We start from the raw sequence: 14,172 nt of genomic DNA on the forward strand, positions 1-14,172 counted from the left end.
TCAAGTTATCCACCATGCTTTATCAAAGAACAGGTGCAGGTCTTCACAATCAAACACAAGTTAAACAGTGCCTATAAAGCAATTTATCAAATGTACACAGGACATATAAAAATATCAGACTCTGAATGCATAGGTTAAGTTACTGTATTCTTCCTCTAGAACATGAGCAATCAATCAGTACAATGTTAGTCATCCATTTGCACAGAACTAGTATTCATTCTGGAACATTCTAGAACACTGGTGCTCTTTCACCGGGCACGAAATGGCCGTAGGCGTTTCAAACATCATTCAGCTTCTTCAACCAGGTACCTCTCAGTCTCGTGGCACAAGTTAGGAATACAACATTCTCTGGAGAGTCCATTTGACATGTTCAAGTTAGTCTTGTATTTCTTCAACATTTACACTCAACTCATTCAACACAGTAGATACTGTGGCTTTACACTTGGTTTCATCCTAGCTGCAACCTACCTTCACTTTCACCCCCATTGATAAACACTTTCCATACTTGTAGGCATCGATACAAACTAAAGACATTTCTCGTTAAAAAAGGAAATGACAAATTAATAAAAATATATAATCATTAAAACATACTAAGACAGTCAGAGCTTAAGGTATACATTTGAACGGTAAACAATTAACGGCTTTGTTAGTAACTGACTGCTGATTGTTTATAAACTTCTGTAGTGGGTCACTGACTACCGTTGAACTGAATGTAATGTTAACCAGCATAAAGAACTGATAGGACATGTTAGGGTCTTAGTCTTCCTCTATGAGCAAATGTGTTTGTCAAAAAGCATTTTAAGCAGTAATCTTTTCAATCAATGCACTCATTCAGCTTCAATACTAACGTTTGCATTCTTTGTATAAATCGTCATTTATACTCAAACAAATAAGTAGCAAACACCACAACTTGACAAAAGTCAAATGTAAGTAGGTTAAACCCGGGAACCCCTCAAGAAGTAACATTTGATCTCTAGCTAGCTTACATGTTAATGTAGGTTATATGTTTAAAACGTTCTCACAGAGCAGTATGAATGTGTATTATGACAAATGCACTGTATGATAGAAGCAACAGCTTGGGGAGAATTGCTGGGAAACGTGTGATGGAAGCACTCAAACATAACAGCTGTGTCAAACGTATGAAATGGAAACAATCCTCTCAATCTGTCCTTTGCCCACGTCATTCAGTTCGCTCCGAAAAAACTAAAAACATTTCATACAGTAATTTTAAAAAAATAGGACATTTATGATTGATAATCTATTGTGGAGAATCAGACAATTTTTCTGGCTAGGTTTGTATTTGGTTTTGATCTAATCACAGTAAATGGAAGTATCTCAAGTGAAGCGATCCAGAAACGTTTTAACATACTCATTTTAGGGGAACCTCTACTTGAGCTGGGAATATACTTCCCCTAAAGTGAACCTAGCGGATTCTGCTTAAATCAATAATACCTGAACTCTATAGGAACGGCCTACCATTCAATTCATTCACAGCTAAAAGTGTCAGTTGAATATTATACCCAATAACTTTTACATTGAAAAGAACCCCTCACACACAAACATTCAACCAAACTGTAGAGCACTTAAATATTGCCCCTGCACCAAATACATGTTCATCTAAAGGAGTTTTGTTTCAGCAAGTAAACGTTGTACAATAAAACTAAATTCATAGAGCAGAAGCAATGAATCATTTTTCCAGATTGGGTGTTTGAAATCCAGACGTTGTCTGTGGAGCTAGCTAACCATAGCATCTGTTAGAAGGCTGCTATCTTCCAACTGACGAAGAGACTTCTTTAAGAAACAGACCCACTGGCTTAACAATACGCATGAAACTTCAAGCATCTGTTTGCTTACTAAGCACATAACAAACAGTTCTACGAAACTAACAAAAACTTCTCAATTGGCAAGAGACACTCACACCCACTCCCTCTTAGATGATCAAACCTCAGTAGCACAAAGCAACATCTCTGTTAATAGCTCCATCAGGCATCCACCTAAGAACAAATAAACAGGGTAGTGTGATAACATGGGCAACCACTGAAAGAAAAACTGGAAATATCACTGAAGTGTGGGAGTATGACTGAGTGTGTGTGTGTGTGTGTGTGTGTAGTCTGCAGCATGTGTGTGAATGCCAGTTGGAACTCCGGCAGCCACCTGTTATGTCCACTAAGCAAGCGGCAGTACTGCATGTTGCTGTGTGCAAGTCAGCTGTGTTGCAACATTGTACTAAGACACCCATGTTGGACTAAGAGCCATGTCTCTATATCAGAAGAGCTGTTCAAATGGCCTCTACTCTTCTCACCCCCCCCATCATCCAGGAGCCAAGTCCACAGTACACGTATGACTAATGCCCAGTACAAAGGGGTACAGTACATAAGTTAAGCCATCTAGGAAGACTGTCACTGTCCCTCAACGCCAATGTTCCACTAGCCCGACAACACAAACTAGAGAGGGAGGAGAGAGAGTGGGACAGAGGGAAGAGAAGAGGGGAGAGAGAGGGAAGGAGGCCCAAATTCTTCAGTATATAACTGAGGACATGATGCATGAGTAAATCGGTTAGCGAGCGCTGCATGGGGACAGACTGGCAGGGAGCAAGGCAAGGACAGGCAGGGCGACCACGTTACCTAGCTAACACAACAGGATTTTTAAACAAACCCCAATAACGCTGCCTGAACGACACCGGATCATAATGCAATGAAATTGACTAATAACGATAGTGGCTATTACGGCCAATAGAGAGCTAGTAGGGTCCACATGGACATCGGTGTCTGTCAGGGTGTCTGTCTGGGTGTCTGTCAGGGTGTCTGTCAGGGTGTCTGTCAGGGTCTCTAGTAGGTGAGTCTGGAGGCCTTCATGTTGTAGCAGGGTCTGTCGGTGAGGCCTCCCGCCCCAGAGAGGAGTGCCAGGCCCTCAGCCTTCTCCAGCACCACCTCTAACTCCTGGAAGTCCTGCAGCCGAGCCACGTCTTTGTCCTGGGAATAATAAAGTTGCATTCAATAAAACATCTTTACTGTCCACAAAAGGGCCAATTGTTTGTAGTGATTATGGTACAAAATCGAGTACATACATGGTTCATCACACACAGGACTTAGACATTAGGTGGGAGGATAGAAGATACGTAAGTGTGTGTGTGTGTGTTTCACAGTCTAAGTCAGCAGTTGTTCTGGGATTACATAATGTGACAACAGCTCCCTTCATAACTGGATGGGTGACATTGTTTTCAAATCAAATCCACCCATGCAGTGCAAGATGGGACTACCGTGTGCGATGAAACACAATGTAGCTCAAATCAATTAACTTGCAAACATCATAAATCAACCCAAAAGTTTGAAACCATTGTGACAATGTACATTTTCTGTGGCCCTAACTCATAAGAAAAGAATAGAGCTGTACACACACTCTCTCTCTCATGCAAATGACTTATTAAAATGGTAATAACGGGTGACCATCATTCCATCATCAAGCAGCCGTCATGATCAGGGTTTCCAACCTAACAGAACAGCGTGGTGCTCCAACCTAACAGAACAGCGTGGTGCTCCAACCTAACAGAACAGCGTGGTGCTCCAACCTAACAGAACAGCGTGGTGCTCCAACCTAACAGAACCTCGTGGTGCTCCAACCTAACAGAACAGCGTGGTGCTCCAACCAAACAGAACAGCGTGGTGCTCCAACCAAACAGAACAGCGCGGTGCTCCAACCTAACAGAACAGCGTGGTGCTCCAACCTAACAGGACAGCGTGGTGCTCCAACCTAACAGAACAGCGTGGTGCTCCAACCTAACAGAACAGCGTGGTGCTCCAACCTAACAGAACCTCGTGGTGCTCCAACCTAACAGGACAGCGTGATGTTCCAACCTAACAGAACCTCGTGGTGCTCCAACCTAACAGGACAGCGTGATGTTCCAACCTAACAGAACAGCGTGGTGCTCCAATCTAACAGAACAGCGTGGTGCTCCAACCTAACAGAACAGCGTGGTGCTCCAACCTAACAGAACAGCGTGGTGCTCCAACCTAACAGAACCTCGTGGTGCTCCAACCTAACAGAACAGCGTGGTGCTCCAACCTAACAGAACAGCGTGGTGCTCCAACCTAACAGAACCTCGTGGTGCTCCAACCTAACAGAACAGCGTGGTGCTCCAACCTAACAGAACAGCGTGGTGCTCCAACCTAACAGAACCTCGTGGTGCTCCAATCTAACAGAACAGCGCGATGCTCCAACCTAACAGAACAGCGTGGTGCTCCAATCTAACAGAACAGTGTGGTGCTCCAATCTAACAGAACCTCGTGGTGCTCCAATCTAACAGAACAGCGTGATGCTCCAACCTAACAGAACAGCGTGGTGCTCCAATCTAACAGAACAGTGTGGTGCTCCAATCTAACAGAACAGTGTGGTGCTCCAACCTAACAGAACCTCGTGGTGCTCCAATCTAACAGAACAGCGTGATGCTCCAACCTAACAGAACCTCGTGGTGCTCCAACCTAACAGAACAGCGTGGTGCTCCAACCTAACAGAACAGCAGTATGCTTTCTCTAATTCTCTCGTTCTCTCTTTCTTTCTCTCTCTGAGAACCTGAGCCCTAGGACCATACGTCAGGACTACCGGGCATGACGACTCCCTGCTGCCCCCAGTCCTCCTGGCCTTGCTGCTATTCCAGTTTCAACGGTTCTGCCTGCGGTTACGGAACCCCTACCTGTCCCAGACCTGCTGTTTTCAACTCTTAATGATCGGCTATGAAGAGCCAACAGATTTATTCCTGATTATTATTTGACCATGCTTGTCATTTATGAACATTTTGAAAATCTTGGCTCTCTCTAATTTTCTCCTTCTCTCTTTCTTTCTCTCGGAGGACCTGAGCCCTGGGACCATACGTCGGGACTGCTGGGCGTGGTGGATCCTTGCTGTCCCCAGTCCGCCTGGCCTTGCTGCTGTTCTGCCTGCGGTTATGGAACCGCCACCTGTCCCAGACCTGTTGTTTTTCAACTCTTAATGATCGGCTATGAAAAGCCAACTGAATATTATTCATGATTATTATTTGACCATGCTTGTCACTTATGAACATTTTTGAACATCTTGGCATAGTTCTGTTATAATCTCCACCCGGCACAACCAGAAGAGGACTGGCCACCCCTCATAGCCTGGTTCCTCTCTAGGTTTCTTCCTAGGTTTTGGCCTTTCTAGGGAGTTTTTCCTAGCCACCGTGCTTCTACACCTGCATTCTAGCTGTTTGGGGTTTTAGGCTGGGTCTCTGTACAGCACTTCGAGACATTAGCTGATGTACGAAGGGCTATATAAAATAAACTTGATTGAAACTTGATTGAACAGCGTGGTGCTCCAACCTAACAGAACAGCGTGGTGCTCCAACCTAACAGAACAGCGTGGTGCTCCAACCTAACAGAACAGCGTGGTGCTCCAACCTAACAGAACAGCGTGGTGCTCCAACCTAACAGAACAGCGTGGTGCTCCAATCTAACAGAACAGCGTGGTGCTCCAATCTAACAGAACAGCGTGGTGCTCCAACCTAACAGAACAGCGTGGTGCTCCAACCTAACAGAACAGCGTGATGCTCCAATCTAACAGAGCAGCGTGGTGCTCCAACCAAACAGGACAGCGTGGTGCTCCAATCTAACAGAACAGCGTGGTGCTCCAACCTAACAGAACAGCGTGGTGCTCCAACCTAACAGAACAGCGTGGTGCTCCAACCTAACAGAACAGCGTGGTGCTCCAACCTAACAGAACAGCGTGGTGCTCCAATCTAACAGAACAGCGTGGTGCTCCAATCTAACAGAACAGCGTGGTGCTCCAACCTAACAGAACAGCGTGGTGCTCCAACCTAACAGAACAGCGTGGTGCTCCAATCTAACAGAACAGCGTGGTGCTCCAATCTAACAGAACAGCGTGGTGCTCCAACCTAACAGAACAGCGTGGTGCTCCAACCTAACAGAACAGCGTGGTGCTCCAACCTAACAGAACAGCGTGGTGCTCCAACCTAACAGAACAGCGTGGTGCTCCAACCTAACAGAGCAGCGTGGTGCTCCAATCTAACAGAACAGCGTGGTGCTCCAACCTAACAGAACAGCGTGGTGCTCCAACCTAACAGAGCAGCGTGGTGCTCCAATCTAACAGAGCAGTGAACTGTTGGGCCATCGAGCTGTGTCTAGGAGAGTTCCTGCCTGCCCTGCATCTTTTATTAGTGGTGTCTGGCCCTGCCCTACCCCGGCCTGCTCGCTCCATTGAGCTGGTAAGTGGAGTGGAAAGGTAGCTGCAGCCTCAGGGTTCACAGTGCTAGTGCTCAGCCACTAGTGTTATAACCAGACAGTTTGAGTACCAGAGCCCCCTGAAACATCACCCTTCCGATGCATGTGTGTGTGTGTTTTTGTGCCTGCGTGTGCGTCTCTGCCATTCCATACCTTTCGTAGCATGGTGTTGGGCAGCTTGCGGATCTTCTCCACGTGTTCGGCGCTGATATCCAGCTCGCGGCAGCACACACGGAGCAGCGAGCGGTAGGTCAGCTCCTGTCTGTCCAGCTCCACCTCGATGAAGTCGTTCTCCCGGGCGTTGGGGTTCTGGATGCGCACCTTTAGGACCAGCTCTGGGAGAGACACACAGATACACCAATGAGATTACGCTAGCTACTTCAGTGTGTGAGATGCAGTAGAGAGAACACTCAGTATCTGGGGCACAATCAGGCACACACACGGGGAGAAAGCATTGGATAATGGGTCTGAAAGTGCAGAGTGGTGATAAAACAGGTTCAACATGCAATGGGATAAGCTCCAAAAAAGCTCTGCTGTTGACTCAAAACAATGCTTGATTGAACACCACAACATTAGAGACAAACAAACGTCACACAACATCAACAGCACAACATCAAAAGCAAGTTCAGTGTGGCGACCGTCCTTACCTTGCACATTGACAGGGAATGTACTGGTAAAGAAGAAAGGCTGGAAGGCAGGCATGTTACCCCCAGCACCCTGGCCACAGTTGAGCTGCTGAGGGAGGGACTGCTGCCGGGTCATAGATGGGTTAGCGTTAGCCATCTGGGCTTGGCTGCTACTGCTGGTGGTGCTGGGGCTGGGGGAGGGCAGGGGAGGAGAGCACACAGGCCCATTATGGGCCACCGAGTGTGGGTACTCCCCATGGTTGACCAGGTGGGGCTCCATGGAGAGGTCCATAGGCAGGCCTCCGTTGACGGTGAGAGACGAGGCGGGGCTCGGCAACACTCCGTTCTGCTGCGCCAATGGAATGAAGGCCCCCTCTCTCTGGCTCGGGGTGTCAGAGAGTAGGCTCTGCGGTTGCTGAGGCAGCTGTTGCTCGTGGGTGGGCGACAGGGAAGCTGAGTCGCTGTGTGGGTCATCTGATGAGTGGTCTCCATTTCCATTTTGGGTCAACTGTGCCAATATGAGCTCAGCCTTGTTGTCCATCTTACTGTACATGAATGGCGGGTTGGACAGGTAGTTTGGGATGATTGGCAACTCAGGCTCCTTGATTTCAGGCACTTCCTCCTCCTCAACTGTGAAAAAAATACATAAGACACTACATTGAACTGGGGAGAACCTTGAACATTGCATGCTGTAAAAACCAAAACATAGCAGGTACTGGCAGGAGCCTCCATCTATGATCACTACCCAAATTGTGACCCCTAACTATGAGCAATGAGCAATGAACTAGTGCTTAGGGGTGTCATTAGTGCTTCTAATAGTGATTATACCCAAAATACAACTATTATACAGATATTACATGACCATGTTTAAGAGAATTTTAACACAAAAACAGTAATAACTGGGAGAGTGGTGATGTGATGATGGGACATTTACCTCCTAACAGTCTTCTGATTTCAGGCTTAGAGGTCAGCTGGACAGCCAGCTCATCTTTAGCAGTGAGGATCTCTTGGTCAGCGCCAGAGTTCAGCAGGTACGACACAACCGGTTTGTGGTTTCTCTTGCATGCCCAATGCAAACATGTCCTGAATAAAAGACAATGCATAAAGTAAGTCTCTGATCTGCTCTGGGATGATTTATAATGTTGATGAAAGATTGACATTGCATGATGATGACGCAATAAAACAATCAACGTGGGAACAGTCATTGTGAATGATAAAGTAGTTACTGGAGATAGATCCAGATCCAGATGAAGTACAGTGTTCACCGACTTTACCTACGCAAATATTTGCACCCTGCAGCCAACATTTACTAGTTAATTTTTATTGTCATCATAGTCAAACTTGAGAACCCACGCGGGGGTATATTTGCATCACTTGGAATTAAAGGAGATTGCCATCTAGGCACAATTGGATAACACACTATTCTTCTTAGGCCAGCATGAAATGGTGACATTTGACATGCCATTGCATAGAGCACGTTGCCAACATTGCGCAGGCAGCATTTTAACAATCAATCGATCAATAATCACCCGTCCTTACATGTTATTTATCAACTTGTTTAAGTTTGATATATATATATGTATTAGACACACTTACCACCCGTTTATTTCGTTTTGAGAGTTGACATTTACTCCGCTTTCCACTAAAATCCGCACCTCGTCGATGTCTCCAATCGCAGACGCCTCTCTCAAGCGCTCTTGCAATTCCTTATCCAACGATGTCGTTGACATTTTGTACAAATGATTAGCTAACTTAACGAGATCATGGGAGACAATAATTACTTAACAGGTCGTAAGAGAGTGGCGCCTTGGTCTGGAAATAGCTGCCTAATTGCACTAAAAATAGCCGGCGACTAGGGGAGTGTTGTTAGCTAAGAAGCTAACGTTAACTGACTAGATAGCTAGCTTTACAGCTACTAGGTTCGCGCAAGATTGTTGATGTCCGTAACGTTAAGCTTGGCAGGAACAATATTTATCAAAGGACACCATCAATGGTTAGTTTAATGTAATATGTTGTTGCTGCACCGGCTTGTCAACTCTTTTAAATTAGTTTTGAAATTAAAAGTCCATTACATTGTAGCTGTTTTGCGTAAAGACTCCGACGTGCGCTGTCAACTATTCCTCACATATCGGGGACAGATTTGAGTGTAACAACAGTGGGAAGAAAGTAGTATGTTCCTCCTTGCAAAATACGATTTATTTTAATTAGCTCTCGTAATAATGAATGTTACAATAACCCATGTGTTCTGTTGACATCTATTTACCTTGCACATACTTGTTTGAATGTTCAACTTACACTGTTTTGTGCAATATGTCTATGTATGCTCCTTGTGGAGTCAACGAGTTAGCTGTCCAACAGGTCTAGTTACAGATTTTCTGGACGATATTCCGAAAATATGTGGTGTGTGTGTGTGTGTGTGTGTGTTTAAAAGTACTCAAATGATGTACACAGTACTTATTGAGAGCACCTACAGCAGCCTTGCTTTGTTCATTCCCACAAATAAGTATTATTTTTTTCCCTCTAAACCTCCTTGAGAATTCGCTTGAACCAAAATCATCATTCTAATTTTTCAGACTCAAAACTTTATAGTTTGACACCACAGTAGACTTTGACCTCATCGACTTAGTAGCATTATAATCAGGGGTGAGAGTCACTGATTTACAGTTATACCCTTTTCAAAGTTGTGGTCAATCAACTTTATTTAATTTCAAACTGATTTTGTGTATCAGAAAGTATGTAATGTGGGGGACCTAGCCCAGTCATGGACTAAAGCAGCCTAACATTACTCCTTATAGTCCAAGGACCTTACATGTTCTGTTTAAAGGCTAATTTGTCTCTGGAAGTCAAAACAGCCAAATACTCCCATCTAAACGTGAATCGATTCTCAATTGCGGAACAGTTCTATATCACATAAAAATAATTTCACAACATGAAAAATACACACTTACTGTAAACGTGTTTTAACTAGGTATAACACAGTTGCAGCCAACAGTATTTTTCAGTGACAACACGTTTGTGGCATCCGTCTTCTGTTTACACACAAGCGTCCAGAGATGCAGATAGCTAATTAACACAAGTAGTACACTCGGGCCTTGTTCGAAAGGATCAGAACCGCAACGTGTCAAGGGTCAATTGTTACTTACTGACACAGAAATAATGATGAGTCTTTATTTATGATGCGAGGTGATTTGTATTATTATTTTTAAATGTTTTATTATTATACATTTATTTTTTATTAACAACAAATCAATACAGGATGTACATGGGAACACAAGTATATACATAATATACAAAGGACAATTGGGCTAGGGGGTACAATATCACATTACACATACACTTATTATTCAGGTTTTTTGTTAGTAGAGTATTTAATTTTCTTAAAATACAGTTACATTTATTTTTGTAAGGTAAGAAAATGTGGTGTTTTGTTTGTAAATTTACGTTTGTGAATATGACATTTGTCTCCAAAAATTATGAAATAAATTACATAAAATTGTTTCAGCTTATTTCTATTTTAGGTAAAGAATGCAAGCAGTACATCTTTGCTTTTTACTATCCACAATAGTGTAAAATCTTCATAAATGTGTTCAGTTATAAATCTACTGATGTCTTGCCACAGATTCCTTTCATGAATACAATGGCAAAAAATATGCAACACCGTTTCTGGGTGGTCATTACAAAAGGTACAATTTGAGTTGATGTTTTCCTTAAACTTCTTCATATAGTGGTTGGCAGGATAATATTTATGAATAATTTTAAAGGAAACTTCCTTCATTTTGTTAACAAGTAGGTATGTGTGTGGCAACATCCAAACTTTTTTCCAACAGATATTATCAATAAATCCGTTCTAATAAGGCATGACATAAGGTATAGATACAACATCCTGCTGAAACAAGGTTCGTATCGCTCTGTTGTTGAATGGACCAAAAGAGAAACGCATCTTTGAGGGTCAGGTCTTGACATGTTCCTGAATAATAGGGAATGGCATTTAAAACAATTGCAAAATCTTTAGGTGTTACAGGGACCTTGTAAAGTGATAAGAATTCCGTAGAACTAAACAAAAGACCCTCTTCATTTACCAGTTGGCTCACCAATAGGATATTATTTTGGAACCAATATTCTAAAAACAAAGTATTTTTATACAAAAAATCCCAATTATTCCATATATAATATCTGTGTGGAGAAAAATGTTGCTTATAAATTAAGGACCATGACAAGAAAACCTGCCGATGAAAAGCAGAAAGTTTCACTGGAACTTTGTCAATATTATAATTGCAAACCAACATGAAGTTAAGGACACCAAAAGTAGAGAAGACATGATGAGAAATAAAATTCCACATTGAAGGGTCTTCTTAGGAATTGTTTTATCCAATTGATCTTAAGTATTATTTAAGGTAGTAAAGTCCAGAAAGTTCAGTCCACCATTCTCATAAGTGTTCATGACAACAGTTTTCCTCATGTAATGGTACGGTCTCTCCAAAGAAAGTTGAAAAGCATCTGGTCTATCTCCTTGCTTATTTTACTGTCAAGATATAAAGATAGAGCGCCATATGTTAGTCTAGAGATACCTCCAGCCTTGGTTATTATGACTCTTCCTTTTAAAGAAAAGTCCATCTGTAGCCATTGATTTAGCTTCTTCTGGGGTTTTTTAATAAGAGAGTTTAGTAAGCCTCTAGACTTCTGATCCTTTGTAATGGTTATGCCTAAATATGTAAGTTCTTCTTTTACTGGAATACCATCATATGAAGGTGTTACACAATCTTTGACAGCCATGAGTTCACATTTATTAATGTTAAGATATAGACCACAAGCTTTGGAAAAGGATTGCATCACATTGATCGATATGGGAATTTGGTTAGCATCTTTCAGAAAAAGTGTAGTATCATCAGCCAGCTGGCTTATAATAATTTCTTTACCAGCTATGGAAATACCTTGTACAGGACTATTATTTAAAGAATTCGTAAGAAGTTGGGTGATTAATAAAAACAGGTACAGAGAGATAGGACAACCTTGCCTAATTCCTCTATTTAACTCAACTCTAGGTGAGGTGCCATATTTCAATTTGATAGAGCTGTTATTGTATAGAGAGTTTTAATAGACTTACAGACCCCCCCCCCCCCCCCCCCCAAAGCCAAGTCTCTCAAGGGAGTGGAAGAGGAACTGATGCTCTACTGTGTCAAATGCCTTATAAAAATCTAAAAATAATAAGAAGCTATCCTCAGTTATTAGATTTGAGTAGTAAAGTATGTCTAATACTAGTCTGATATTATTAGAAATATGTCTGTTCCTCATAAAGCCAGACTGTGTTTCATCAATGATTGCATCCAGGACTTCTTTAATTATTTTTGCAAGTAGTAAGGCTAATATCTTATAGTCGTTATTAAGAAGACAAATTGGACACCAGTTATTGATGAGCAGCACTTCCTTTTGAGGCTTAGGATTCAGTGTTATTAACCCCTGACTCATTGTAGGAGGGAGAACATTGTTTTTAATACTCTCTAAAAAGACTTCAACACAATGCAGATTGCTCGGTTAGCCAATGTGCGGGAGCACTGGTTGGTCAGCCCAATTGAGGTAGTATGTACATGAATGCATAGTTAAAGTGACTATGCATATATGATAAACAGAGAGTAGCAGCAGCGTAAAAAGAGGGGTTGGGGGGGGGGGGGGGGGGGGGGGGCGGGGTGCACAATGCAAATAGTCCGGGTAGCCATTTGATTACCTGTTCAGGAGTCTTATGGCTTGGGGGTAAAAACAGTTGAGAAGTCTTTTTGTCCTAGACTTGGCACTCCGGTACCGCTTGCCATGCGGTAGTAGAGAGAACAGTCTATGACAGGGGTGGCTGGGGTCTTTGACAATTTGTAGGGCCTTCCTCTGACACCACCTGGTGTAGAGGTCCTGGATGGCAGGCAGCTTAGCCCCAGTGATGTACTGGGCAGTACGCATTAACCTCTGTAGTGCCTTGCGGTCAGAGGCAGAGCAATTGCCGTACCAGGCAGTGATGCAACCAGTCAGGATGCTCTTGATGTTGCAGCTGTAGAACCTTTTGAGGATCTGAGGAGCCATGCCAAATCTTTTTAGTTTCCTGAGGGGAAATAGGCTTTGTCGTGCCCTCTTCATGACTGTCTTGGTGTGTTTGGACCATTCTAGTTTGTTGTTGATGTGGACACCAAGGAACTTGAAGCTCTCAACCTGCTTCACTACAGCCCCGTCGATGAGAATGGGGGCGTGCTCGGTCCTCCTTTTCCTGTAGTCCACAATCATCTCCTTAGCCTTTCTTAGGTTGAGGGATAGGTTGTTATTCTGGCACCACCGGGCCAAGTCTCTGACCTCCTCCCTATAGGCTGTCTCGTCGTTGTCAGTGATCAGGCCTACCATTGTTGTGTTGTCTGCAAACTTAATGATGGTGTTGGAGTCGTGCCTGGCCATGCAATCGTGGGTGAACAGGGAGTACAGGAGGGGACTGAGCACGCACCCCTGTGGAGCTCCAGTGTTGAGGATCAGCGTGGCAGATGTGTTGTTACCTATCCTGACCACCTGCCGGCGGCCCGTCAGGAAGTCCAGGATCCAGTTGCAGAGGGAGGTGTTTAGTCCCAGGATTCTTAGCTTATTGATGAGCTTTGAAGGTAGCATGGTGTTGAACGCTGAGCTGTAGTCAATGAATAGCATTCTCACATAAGTGTTTCCTTTGTCCAGGTGGGAAAGGGCAGTGTGGAGTGCAATAGAGATTGCATCTGTGGATCTGTTTTGGCGGTATGCAAATTGAAGTGGGTCTAGGGTTTCTGGGATAATGTTGTTGATGTGAGCCATTACCAACCTTTCAAAGCACTTCATGGCTACGGATGTGAGTGCTACGGGTCTGTAGTCATTTAGGCAGGTTGCTTTTGTGTTCTTGGGCACAGGGACTATGGTGGTCTGCTTGAAACATGTTGGTATTACAGACTCAATCAGGGACATGTTGAAAATGTCAGTGAAGACAGCTGCCAGTTGGTCAGCACATGCCCGGAGCACAGGTCCTGGTAATCCATCTGGCCCCGCAGCCTTGTGTATGTTGACCTGTTTAAAGGTGTTACTCACATCGGCTACAGAGAGGGTGATCACACAGTCGTCCGGAACAGCTGATGCTCTCATGCATACCTCAGTGTTGCTTGCCTCGAAGCGAGCATAGAAGTGATTTAGCTCGTCTGGTAGGCTTGTGTCACTGGGCAGCTCGTAGCTGTGCTTCCCTTTGTAGTCTGTAATAGTTTGCAAGCCCTGCCACATAAGACGAGCGTCGGAGCCGGTGTAGTATG

At 43.8% G+C, this 14,172-nt stretch overlaps 1 protein-coding gene across 1 annotated transcript; it reads right to left on the reverse strand.

The window, feature by feature from the left end:
* ankrd40 (ankyrin repeat domain 40) lies at nt 1-9,010 on the reverse strand. Its single transcript, XM_055896808.1, has 5 exons — nt 8,477-9,010; nt 7,815-7,963; nt 6,902-7,510; nt 6,408-6,589; nt 1-2,972 (listed from the first exon to the last, which is right to left on the reverse strand). Exons 1-5 carry the CDS (start codon nt 8,608-8,610, stop codon nt 2,829-2,831), a joined length of 1,218 nt encoding a protein of 405 aa, XP_055752783.1. The 5' UTR covers nt 8,611-9,010; the 3' UTR covers nt 1-2,828.
* Between the last annotated feature and the right edge of the window lie 5,162 nt (nt 9,011-14,172).

This window comes from Salvelinus fontinalis, chromosome 34 (genome assembly GCF_029448725.1).
Source record: "Salvelinus fontinalis isolate EN_2023a chromosome 34, ASM2944872v1, whole genome shotgun sequence".
Taxonomy (NCBI): domain Eukaryota; kingdom Metazoa; phylum Chordata; class Actinopteri; order Salmoniformes; family Salmonidae; genus Salvelinus; species Salvelinus fontinalis.

Bases quoted from the DNA above. Each gene is read 5' to 3' on its own strand.
- ankrd40 (XM_055896808.1), bottom strand. From the start codon at position 8,610: ATGTCAACGACATCGTTGGATAAGGAATTGCAAGAGCGCTTGAGAGAG. The intron at 7,964-8,476 runs GTAAGTGTGTCT...TCTTTTATTCAG, and splicing joins CAAAACGAAATAAACGGGTG to GACATGTTTGCATTGGGCAT. The intron at 7,511-7,814 runs GTAAATGTCCCA...TTTTTTTCACAG, and splicing joins AATCAGAAGACTGTTAGGAG to TTGAGGAGGAGGAAGTGCCT.